This window comes from Dryobates pubescens, chromosome 6 (assembly GCF_014839835.1).
Source record: "Dryobates pubescens isolate bDryPub1 chromosome 6, bDryPub1.pri, whole genome shotgun sequence".
Classification (NCBI taxonomy): domain Eukaryota; kingdom Metazoa; phylum Chordata; class Aves; order Piciformes; family Picidae; genus Dryobates; species Dryobates pubescens.
The window spans coordinates 31,761,078-31,773,755 of record NC_071617.1 but is presented as its reverse complement, the minus strand read 5'-3'; the positions used below and the strand labels follow the sequence as shown (position 1 = coordinate 31,773,755).

Here is a 12,678-nt window from a genome sequence, read left to right as displayed (position 1 = left end):
AAGGAGTTTTGACTGGAGGGGGTATGAACTCTGGCTGTTTTGTTGAGAATAATGTGATTGTCTTGTGATTTTGCCATAGGTAAATGCCCTTTAACTATTTTATGCAAAATGGGATAAGGTATCTAAATATTACTCAAAAGAAGCCATTAAAGAAAGTCTTGAGGCAGAGTAACTAGTATTTAATGATCTTAAATTCAAATTACAATTTGTTGTTTCTCTCTAGTGAGTTCTACTGTTGTTTGCTCCAGTAGAAAGTCTTAACTGGTTTGGTATTTTACAACACATTGTTAGGAACTGAAATTTCTGTGGCCTGTAAACATTATCTACTTGGTATGACTTCTGAAATCTATTTCTTGTAAATAATGCAAAATCTTGACAATACCTCTGTCAGAGAAGAGATGCTGTGTTAGGGGGCTGGGTGTTAACGGGATTTTGGGGTGTTTTTTTGGTTTTCATTCTTTGCGTGCTTCTTGCTCTTCCTTTTGCTTGTGAAGGGCTATGCTCACATGAACAGATTACAATGTGCTGGAGGAAGCAGTGTCCAAGTCTGAAGGAAGTCTGTGATTTCTTCCTTCAGAGGCTCTCTTACATTGGAAGTGGTACTGTCAGTGGTCCATCACCTCTTTTGGCTCTGCAGTGCTATGAGATGATCCAGTTTCAGTCTTAACATATATTCCACTAGATTCTAGTTTTAGTTGTTTGGGGTTTTTGTTGTTGGGTTTTGGTTGTTTGGTTTGGGCTTTTTGGGGGTGTGTGTGTGATGTGTGGGGGTTTTTTTTGGTTGGGTGGTTATTTTGTTTATTTGGGTTTTTTTGTGTGTGAGTTTTTGTTTGGTTAATTGGTTGGTTTAGTTTTATTGTTTGCATTTTCAACTATGGTACTTGTTCTAAGGACCTGCAGTCCTTATCCTGAAAAATTTGAGAACATCTTCAATATAGCATAAGCAGTCTCATTAATAATTTTGCCTCTAGCCATAAATTGCTTTTTGACAGCCCTCAACAAGGCAAAGTGTAAACTGTTTTCTCAGCTCATGTATTCAGTTAGAAAGCAGTTACAGAAAGACCATCTGAATGTCTTTTGGAGTGAGAAATTTGAAATGGCTTTCTCATCCTGAAAATTACTCTTCTCTTAATTGTATTAAGGTCCTTACAGCTTTTGTCTCTTACAGTGAATCCTTAGTGCTTTTGTGCTGTGTGTTTTGAATATGTACTTGGCTTCTGGGAAGGCAGATAAGTGTGAGAAAGTTCATGTTTGTGTAAAACAGGTGCCTGGTATAAGCATTTTTTTGCATGGCTAGTTTAACTTCTCACCGAATGGCCACTTGGTTTACATCTTACCTGTATAGAACAGTTACATTTTCAGATTTAAATTCTTCCCATTAGATTTACAATGCAGAGTAAAACCCAGAATAATCAACAATAATACATCCTTTAAAAAAAAAGAGTGGAAATAATGTATACATTAAAGCATTGTGAGAGGGATATAGCTGCTTTCTGGGGTCAGGAGAAACAAGCTGGAGTTAAGAAATGTCTTAAAATAAGAAAGTGTCACTGACACTCTGACAGAAAGCAGGCATTTCCCAGGAACTTCTTTAACATGAATGTCTCTTGCAGTTAAATAATTGAGTCAGTTGTGATTAGAGGTCAACAACAACACAAAAAACCCCAACAAACAAACAAAGTGTGTGATTTAACCCTAGCCAGCAACTAACCATGACACGGCTTCTTCCTTGCTTTCAGTGCATCCCAGTGGGATGGAGGAAAGAATCTAGGGGAGGAAAAAGACAACCCAAACCACAAAAAAATCCCCACTAAAACTCATGGGTTGATACAAAGAAAGTTTTCAATGGGGTAGAAAAGGAAAAAAAAATAGTAAGAATTGTGTGGAAATAATGAGAATATCTAAAACAAGTGATGCACAATACAGGTAAACTAACTGATGCCCTATCAATTTCCAAGCAGCAATTCCTGGACAGCTTTCACTCAAGATTACATGCTGGCCATGATATATGGTATGGAATATTCCTTTGGCCAGTCTGTGTCAGCTGTCCTGGCTGTACCTCCTCACAACTTACTGTGTTTCTTCAGCCTTCTCACTGGCAGGCACGGGAAGCTGCAAAGGCCTTGATTTAGTATGAACACTGCCTAGCAACACCTGAAACATCCATATGTTACCAAGATTATTTATTCTCACACTACATCCAAAACACAGTGCTGTACCAGCTAGTTGCAAGAAAATTGACTCTCCCAGCCAAAACCATGACACATATAAAGTGGCTCATAAATAGCAGTGAAAGCACAACCCCCTAAAATGACAGTAATTATAATAGTAGAATTAATGATTTTTTGCCTGATCCTGTCTGCAGTACAGAGGCTAATAGGACACTAAAGTATATCAGTGTGGATTTATAAATTTATCAACAATCATATGTTCTGTGCACACTTGCTGTATGAGGCTAACATTTAAAAATATTTAATTACTTTTCTAAATGTTGTTTCTTTGCATACTGGGCCTCTTCTTTAGAAGTTTGAGCACTTGAACGGAATAGAATAGACCAGGTGGGAAAAGACCTTCTAATCATTCATATCCATGAAAAACTTTGTCAGTATTTGATATCTCTCAATAATATAGCTGTCCTTAACATGGATATGAAATAAATGTGTCTATCTTTCTAAATGATTTGAATGCAAGCAGTTGATCTATAGGCATCTTGTCCTTTCTGGTTTCACATCTATGAGAAACTTTTTTCGTGTACTGTAAACTGTTGCAGTTTCTTTTCTCAAGTAAAATACAATGCTGCCTATATCTTCTTCTTTTGTTTATGTTTCCAAAGACAGAAAAAGTAAGCTTACAACAAATTTGAGGACACCCCTGTAATATACTTTACTGTTTTGATAGTTTCTGTGTAGTTTTACCAAAAGCGTATTCTACATTTTTGCCACATATAAAATTGTGTTCTTTGCAATGACAGGTATCAAAATACAATACTGTTAGATACTGTTAGGGGACACAGTCTCAAGCTGTGCCAGGGGAGGTTTAGACTCGAAGTGAGGAAAAAGTTCTTCACTGAGCGAGTCATTTGTCATTGGAATGGGCTGCCCAGGGAGGTGGTGGGGTCACCGTCCCTGGAGGTGTTCAAGAGGGGAGTGGACGTGGCACTTGGTGCCATGGTCTAGTCCTGAGGTCTGTGGAGACAGGTTGGACTCGATGATCCTTGGGGTCTCTTCCAACCTTAGTTATACTGTGATACTGTGATATGAAGTTATTTAAGAACTGGGTATTTTTACATGATAGTCTGAAATACTCCAGTGATTAAGCATTCAAATTCTTTGTTCTTTCTGCTTTTCTATGCTATGAAAGCATTTGGCCATTTATGTTTCTCTCAAATAATACTCTGAGTTTTAGTGAATGTGACTTATAAAAGTAATGTTTGTAATATTGAGCTATATTCTTACTCCTGTGCTAAAGTCCTGAGAAGAAAATCATATTTAAAGTCTCGGTTCTGTGCTGGTGGTTGTCATTATACACATGCAATTGATTTTAAAAAGATAGAGTTGATGTCTACAGAATAGTCCCAAGTTTTTACCAACAGTGATTCAACTTTGTGATGCAAAAAACATTTGTTTTATTTAAATGCACATATAGACTTAAGTACTGGACTTCTTTCTAGAGTTTATTTCATTTGTCTGGTGACAGTAGCTGTAAATTACATCAGCAGGCTACAGTGCTGCATGTGTGTGATAGTAGCTGGAGTTTAAAATGAGTATGTAAGATAGGCCACAGAAATGGATGTATGGCATACAGCTGATATATTTGAGAAATGGAGCAGAAAGAATGATTGCTGAGCTTTGAGAAAAAAACAACCAAACAAACATTTTTATGTCTTAGCTGCCAGTTTTCCTACCTGCTAAGTGACACTCAGGATTTCACTTGAAATTGATTATGTAGGTATACACTTTACACGCTGTATACTTATAAACAGTAATTATTCTCATTTGAGCCTTCTGCTGCTTTCTTGATCTTTTATATATGTAATTATTAAAAGATTATAATCTATGTATGTAATTGTAATTGGGTATTACATGTGGTTCATCAATACCAGTACAATTTGTGGATTCATTGCATTCAAATGTTCTGTCTGAACAGTTAGTCCTCTTAAACGCCTTACTTTTTTCAGATGAGGCTTTGACACAAACACTGAACTTCTAAGAAGCTAAGTTATAGTTTGAGGCCAAAACACTTTGCAGGACAGGTAGATAACTTCATAAAGAAAAAAAAAAAAAGCTTCATTTTTGTTTGTTTGTCTGAGATTTTTTTTTTTATCAGCAACAAAGCAAATAGATTAAAAAGAAGTAGTTGCAGCAAAATAATGACTAAGTACTAAGAAAATAATTTTAAGTTACCTGCCAGTACAGCTGCAGAGTGCTAGTGTTTCTGGGCCCTAGGCAAAAGAACGAACTTCAGATTGGTGATTTAAATGATTTGATCTACATTCACATTCCTGAATAAGCTGCTTGAGTGCATTACGCTATATGAATGCATTAATGCTACTGTGTCTCCAGTCTAAAAACCCGTTAATACTTTAGTATGCTCACTGCTGGAAAATTCCCTGAACCTTTGAGGTTTATTTCTCATAGGAGAAAGCAGACTTAAGTAGATTATTTTTAGTGTTTCAAAAACCCATTTTAGAATGCTAAAATCCTGTATCACTGAATCATCTTTATATTTCTCAACAAGGTGGCCCAAATAACGAAGATCATCAAGATCTGTTATTAGGCTGCTAACTTAAGGATTCTGTAAAGCTTCTTGACAGGTTGTGCATCTCTGTAGAAGAACACATTTTGAAATGGATGCCACAAATATAGTTATTTTCTAAACTCAGTGATTTCTGATGAGCTGGTCACCTTAGCATAGTGCTGCTTGAACACATAAATAAGCTGAAACGTTTGAATTATGATGAAGCCATGGATTTCTCTGAAAAGTATGCTTTCCAGGCTTCGTAATTTCCTGCTGGTTTGCTCGGGCAAGAGGAAACCCTTGTTACCTTGGCCACTTAAAATCCTTTCCATATTTGTAGGATTACCTCCTCTTTCACTCTGTGAATGCAGAACGTTTTCTGCAGTATGAGACTGAGATTGGAGGGGACCATTGTGCCACATGATGGCAGCAAAATCCTGCTCATGACTAAGCTTCGGTAGTGCTTTAGCTTTTGGGACTGGGTTTTCTCTCCCACCATTTCATAAGGAGAGCTAAAAGGGATGTTTTAAAAGATTAGACGTAATGGAACCATGGTTGCTGCTAATGCATTAACTCCAGTAAAGCTGTATCTTCTCAAAATGCATCCTATAGTTTGTTAGCTAGAACATGCTTATTGTTTTTTAAGTTGTTAGTATCATAGAATGGTAGGGGTTATTTTCTTTGCTCTGAAATGCACGTTATCAATTTACATGCTTGTTATCTAAATAAAATCTGAATACAGGCAGGCAAGGGTGTGCTGAGTGAATCTCATTCTTGCAACACCTAAGTAAGAAGGCATGCATCATTTCTTGCCTTTCTTGCCTTTGTACTGCCTGCAGCATTTGTGGTAATGTGCTCCATAAGGTTTTTCTGTCCATAAAGAGTATTAGATTTAATGAACTTAATCTGTGCTACTGCTTGGTATATAATCCATTGCAAAACTTCAACAGTGATCTTGTCTATTTTTCTGTCTGTTCTGTCAGTAAACCAGTATACCCGGCCTTGACATTCTCTAAACTATGCTATTTTATCTTATTATTGTTGGAGGTGGGTTTTTTGCTAGTTAAAATGTGCCCCAAATCATCCCCAAATCCTGCTGCATGGGTAGCAAAATGTGAACCAGATTTAAGCGGCCTGTCAAGTTAGCTTGAGCTCACCTCAGCGGTAATCACTAAGGAAAGTTAACATATGTGTTCTGAATTAGTAGTACTCTTTCTGAAACTGTTCTTTCCAAAAATGTGAAGCTTATTTTCCTCTTCATCTTTTTGATGTGTTTGCTGTGATCAAGTTTGTCACATCATTATCCAATCTTAATGCTGCTCTCACTTTTGCTTATTTCAGTTTTCTTACATACTTTTAAGTTACATTTTAATTTAAATCTGGTTATTTTGTAGTACAATCTGGAACTGTAAATCATGTCCTGCTGAAAAAGCAGCAATATCTGCAACTAGTGGATTTAATCTCAATCCTGAATTGTGCAGTTTCTGTTGTCAGGTAAATGCTGGCAACTTTGCACTGAAGACTTGATTAACAATGAGTAGAAATAGATGAAATTTTGTTGAGTATTACAAATTACTCAGCTATGTTATTTATTATTTATTATATATTTGCTACACGCTGCTAGACTTTGTAATGACCCAGACAGCTGACTGAAGACATCTATTCTGATCTTTCTGGCTTTAAGCACATGAAGGCCACTAAGAGGCAGATGATGTTTTACTGTGACTGCTGTAGACCAGGCTGGATGAGGCTCTGCTGCCCTCCCATGGCAGGGGGTTTGGAACTAGATGATCCTTGTGGTCCCTTCCAACCCTGACTGATTCTATGATTTCTTGTCCTTTCTCCCGTATGCAAGTTAAAATGAAATTTAGCTGAGACCTACAAAAATACTACATTAATGGAGAATTCTTTGTGGTGAGCCTGTAAAACGAGCTTAGCTTGAGATGCGTTCAGGCTCAAGACTAGTTAATCCTTAATGAAGGGACTGTTTTATAGTTGAATGGCTTGGGCCAAATTGTCAGTGGTGTAGGGCAACTATCACAGACTAATCAGAGGGAAAAGGAAGGCTTTTCTAATGTTCTGTGGGTATACTAAAACATTCTCACTGTTGTATGATTGCTCAACTAGTTTATGTTGACTCACTGTTCTTACAAAAACTGAATTATGAGTCAGAAAATTTTTTTCCAGCTTAACCAGTTACCAGTAGAGGGTGCTATGTATCTTTTGCATTTGATCTGCAGAGGTTGCGTTTATCAAAGGTATTTTTAGTTAATAATTTATTATTCAAAATTTAGTTCAATTATACCTTTGCTTACATTAGCAGTGCAGTTTACTGTAGTAGGTCTTGATAACATTAATTTGATTCTGCAAATGAACAGATTTTCTATTTAGCAAGATTCCCTGCTATACTGCAAACAGCTCTGTTATAATGGTTTTATGATTAGAGAGTGTTTGCTCCTATTTATATATGGTAATACATTTATGGAATCTAGTTTATAGGCTTACAAAAACACAAACACCACCACTGCATTTCTTACTGATATTTGCAGTCAATGTGGTAACAGTGTCATCGGGTGAGAGGTACAGCTTCCTGTAGCTGTGCAAGCAATTCGGCACCTGGCACGCAGCAAGTGAATGTCAGAAGGAGGTTGTGTGGAAAATAGGTTTGAGGAAGAAATAAAAAGTGAACAGGAGCTGAGGGAGACTAGAGATGAGAAAAGAATAAGAAGATACAGATGGATGAGGCTGATGAATAAAAAGCATAGGAGGCAGATGAAGGCCAGATGACGGCTTCTGATTTTGGAATTGTTGCTTTGCTAGCTCTGCCTTTTCCAGTGTCTCTGCCCTAATTGCCTTTGCAGGCCTACGAATTTTTCAGCCTTTTCACCAGTCTCGGCTGCTTGCAGACTGTTCTGCTGTTGCTGACAGGTAGAGCTATTATTTTTTTCTGTAAAGATAAAACAGGCTGTGGACTCTCTTGGCGTTTCAAGTTATTTTCAAGTCTAGTATGAGATGATTTGATCTATTAAATTTATTCTTGGAAGAACTCTTATGAGTACAAGAATTTTGACTCCTGAGAACAGAGTATCGGGGGAATATCTTGACCTGTGGATCTGTCATCCATTGTTGGCAAACACGGGATAAAAGACATCATGCAAATTATAATTACTCTTGACTCCAGTTGGCTTTTGTAGAAAGACAGCCAAAAATGTGGAAAGTTATTGGAGATTAACTCTTCCTTCAGGAAGATATGAGCAGCAACTGTCTATGCCTCTGCTGTTTTGTCAGGTTGCTTTTCAGGATGTGCTTATCTTTTTTCTGCTGTGAACAGGGAGTCCCAGGGTTGCACCCAAAATGACAAGGAACAAAATGACAAAATGACAGTTCATCCTGACAGGAAGAAATGGAAGGGAGGGAAAAAAATCCATTGCCATCCTTCAAGCTGAAGAAGGTCACCCTTGAGTAGGGCACTTCACAATATGCAAAAGGCATAGCTGACCTCTGTAGTCCTTATCTGTGGCAATATTCCTCCTGGGATGTATTCCTCTGGACTTTATACTATCATAGAATTGTTTCAGTTGTAAAGGAGCTTTAAGATAATTGAGTTTGACCAGTGTCTGACTACCAAGTCTGGTGCTAAACCATGTTCCTTAGCACCACATCTGTGTATCTTATAAGCAACTCCAGAGATTGTGATTCAACCACCTCCCTGGGGTGGGAGGGGGAAAACCTTCCAGTATTTCAGAACCCTTTCAGTGAAGGCCTTTCTTCAAATATCTAACCTAAACCTCCCAAGGTGCAACTTGAGGCTATTTCCTCTTGTCCTATCACTTGATGTTAGGGAAAAGACACCAACACCCACCTCACTACAATCTCCTTTCAGGGACTTATTAAGAGGGATAAGGTCTCCCTTCTGCCTCCTTTTCTCCAGACTATGTAACCCCAGTTCTCTTAGCCACTCCTCATAAGACTTGTTCTTCAGACCCTTCACCAGCTTTGTTGCCCTTTTCTGGACATGCTCCAGCACCTCAAGGTCTGTCTTGTAGTGAGTGGTCCAAAATTGAACCCAGTATTCAAGTGTGACCTCAGTAATTCAAAGTACAGGGGCACAATCATTTCTCTGGTTGTGCTGTTCACACTATTGCTGATCCAAGCCATGGTGCTGTTGGCCTTCTTGGCTACCTGTGGACACTGTTGGCCTATGTTCAGCTGATGGTTGATTAACACCCCCAAGGCTTTTTCTGCTGGGCAGCTTTCTAGCCACTCTGTCCCAAGCCTGTAGCATTGCATGGGGTTGTTGTGACCCAAGTGCAGGACCTGGCACTTGGACTTGTTAAAACTCACAGCATTGACCTTGGGTTTGACCCACCGTGTCCCGGTCTTTCTGTAGAGCCTTCCTACACTCAAGCAGATCAGCACTCCCTCCCAGCTTAGTGTCATCTGCAGACTTACTGGGGGTGCACTAAATCCCCTCATCCAGATCATTGATAAAGATAGTAAAGAGAACTGGCCCCCAAACTGAGTGACTGGCTTCCAACTGGATTTAACTCTGTTCACCACCACTTTTTGGGCCTGACCATGCAGCCAGTTTTTTGCTCATCAAAGCTTCCACTCATCCAATCCATGAACAGCCACTTTCTTCAAGAGGATACTGTGGGAGACAATGTCAAGTGCTTTATTAAAGTCCAGATAAAAGCATCCAGAGCCTTTCCCTTATCCACTAAGGAGGTCACCTTGTCATAGAAAGAGATCAGGTTCATCAAGCAGGACCTTCATGAACCTGTGCTGACTGGGTCTAATCACCTGTTTCCCTCCCCATGCTGTGTAATGGCACTTAAGATGCCTTCCGGCCTTTCTTCCTTGCCTGCCTGCATCTTTTGATTGAGATTTGTGTTCTTGGATCTTTTTCCATCTTTTCTGTACTCTTTTGTGATTGACTGCTGACAAGGTGCTAAATGAACCACAAAGGAGATGCTTTCTAATGGAGTATTGCCTTGTGGCTGGAACATCAAGTACGTTCTGTTGAACCAAGCCCTCATTTCCTTGTACTGCTCAAGGGTGAACATGGCAATAGTCTTGGCTGGAGCAGATCACCTTTTTGCTTGTAGCAGGAGGAGCTGGAAGCACAAGGGAAGCCATTAGGTCAGGAACATGGGGTGCTCTTATTTCTACTCAACAAATAGCTCTGCCGGAGTGGCACATGGTGAATATCAGATCTGGGATCCAAGCCTGAAAGCAATCAAGGCTTTTTAAAAACTAAGCTACCTGGCAGGATGACTGCTCTGGAGACATCTCAAGGCTGCTGATGTTCTTGTTGGTCCAGGTAGAGCTAGTGAGTCCTGAGGGGCAGGTGAGGGTGTGTGCATTTCAAGCTGTTAGTGTGACTCCAGCCCTGCTTTTAAATAATCCAGACACTGAAGCTTATCCCAGCACAGACCTGGCCACTCCAACTTAAGTTACCAGCTAGTGATTGCAGCACAGCCATAATTTTAAAGCCCCTTTTGTTCAGCTTAACAGGGGTTATGTGACAGACTTTGGGAATTGGCACCCAAATGCAAGGAGAATTGAGTGAACTAAAACCAATGAGTTTTATTATTTGCCTTGCCACAAGCTTCTTGGCTGACTGTGGGAAGACTGCTATAGTTTCTTCCTGGTTATCTTTCATTTATGGAAGATAGAATAGCTATTGACTGCCTGAACTGAGGTGCTTTTACCTCATGCATAAATGAGAGTAGTAAGAACCCAAGGCAGGCATCAGGGTTATGAGCAGATCAGGGTATCTATTGTATAAACCCCATTTAGTAGAGATTAAGCAAGAAGAATCCAAAATAGTTCCTTTCCCCAGGTAACAATTATTTCAATATAGCTCTTGCTGAGACCCAGTCAGTCATGTCATGATAGCACACTTTTTCTGCAACCCAACCGGTACTGCTGCTGTAAGTGCAGATTTCCTCAAGTAAACTGTTCCAAGTGCTGTGTCACAGCAGTAGATGAGGATCAGGGTAGGGAAGCAAAAGCATCTTCCTTAGGACCCTCCCAGGGTGAGTTTATGCACAGTATGGGAAATAACTGAGCTAGCATTATGTGAATTAGCTCATGTGTTGTCTTCTCACTGGGACAGAAGGAAATTCTTGTGGCCTGAATTCTCAGTAGGGTAAATTAGTATTCACTGAATGCAGTGGAGGTGAGACCAGACTAGCTTGGTATCTGAGTGAGCTTGTTTGAAAACTAATCCAGGATCTCTGTGGTAGCTACCCTGCCATATTCCTCTGTAGATATACAGCTCTTAACCTGAATTGTTGTCAGTGGACAGAAAAGGACACTTCTGAAGCATGATTCATTGTAGATGCTCATGTCAGGATGAGAAAAATCATGATACACAAATACCTCTTTATCTGAGGTGGATGTAGTAGACTGTGATCTAAATTTGCGCATGAGCTGCTTTGTGGGCCTGGGCTAGATATTGGATAGGGAGATGGAAGGCTCCATGCCCTGTGAGCCAAGCAGTAATGTAATTTCAGGCTTCCTTATGTAATGTTTCCATAATACTAGGAAAATACTGCTCCTTAAAACAGCCTGTTTGCTTTCTTCCCTCTGTACACAGTGAAATACAGTTCAGCTCTTCTAGTACTACCACTTCAGAGAGCCAAGAGCCATCTTCTGGGGATCAAGCTGCAAGTGCACTTCAGCAGCAGCTCCTACTGATGGTGGCACGGAGGACCCTTTCAGAAAGCCCACGGGTACATTTCAATGTCTCAGTTTCTAGCATTTTGATAAGCTGCTTTAGAAACAAATGCTGCAGGCTCATTCCTCCCATGGTTTTGTTGACTTTCTATAATACTTTGTCTGGTATTGCTCATGTGGGAGAAGATGTATTTTCTGTTTATAGCTGCAATTAAACTGCTTTCTACTGACATTGAGTTGTGTCCTAGGGAAGTATACATATACCTCCTCACCTAAAAAGTTGATCTTCTGTCTTATTTGAAAGAAAGCAGATACAGCTGTTAACGTTTTAGACACACCACTACATTTTAATAGTATGGAGGCTTTGTTTCAGATTTGTTACAGTTCTAAAACCTCATGTCTGTTTTCACTTTCCTGAATTGGGCAACCAGACTTCTGGATGTCTGTTATGAGATGTCAAAGCAACCTCTTCAATGCATCTGGTAAAAGAAAAAGGTGCTTGAAATTCAGTTTGTATGGATATGTTTGAACCTCACAGTGTTTGGGGTCTGTGATCAATGACTTAAGGCTGTAATCTGATTTTACAATTTCTTTTATGATAGCTTCAACCTTCTCTTTTCTTCCATGGTAAATTCTAGCTTGATATTTATGAATAACCTGAAAATGCCAGTTCATTATCTTTCAGCTTAGGTGTTGTACAGAAACTTATAGCTAAAAGCAACTTCTTTAATGGAACTATTTTAAATTTAAAAAAAAAAAAAAAAAGAAAGAAAGAAAGAAAGAAAGAAAATTGTCCTGAATTGTAAATTTCAGATTGGGACAGAGACTTGCATCAGTTGTTTTCCAGATATTTGTAATCTTGGAAACTGCCTGTAAACCAGAAAACAATTATCTTTATTCTTTTCCCTCTCTCCCTCTTTTCTCTTCTGGGAAAACTGCACCAATAAGAATTAAGACACCATTTCTCAAGTTTGTAACCAGGCCAGTCAGTAATTTCAGGACTTCCTGGTTTCTGATTATTTATTTATTTGTTTTTCTTTTCATTAAAAAACACAAAATCCTGAGCCTATGTAAGTCAGGAAAAGTTTTGTCATTGATTTCAATGAAGCTAAGATTTCAAGATGTCTCTGACACCATATAAATTTATGAAGAGAATTTTTATGAGACCTTTTTGATGGGAGGCACAATTAGACTTAGTGACTTGCTCTGGGCTACCCAGAGAGTTTTCCAAGTGCAGCTCCAGAATCTGACTAAAGC

General features: G+C 39.1%; 1 protein-coding gene across 1 annotated transcript in view; it reads left to right on the top strand.

The window, feature by feature from the left end:
- Positions 1-12,678, top strand: part of PCNX2 (pecanex 2) — a 156,805-nt gene that overhangs the window by 27,956 nt on the left and 116,171 nt on the right. The window contains exon 9 of the mRNA XM_054162261.1: positions 11,342-11,477. Within this exon, the coding sequence (XP_054018236.1) occupies positions 11,342-11,477 (136 nt within the window). The remainder of the gene's footprint in view (positions 1-11,341; positions 11,478-12,678) is intronic.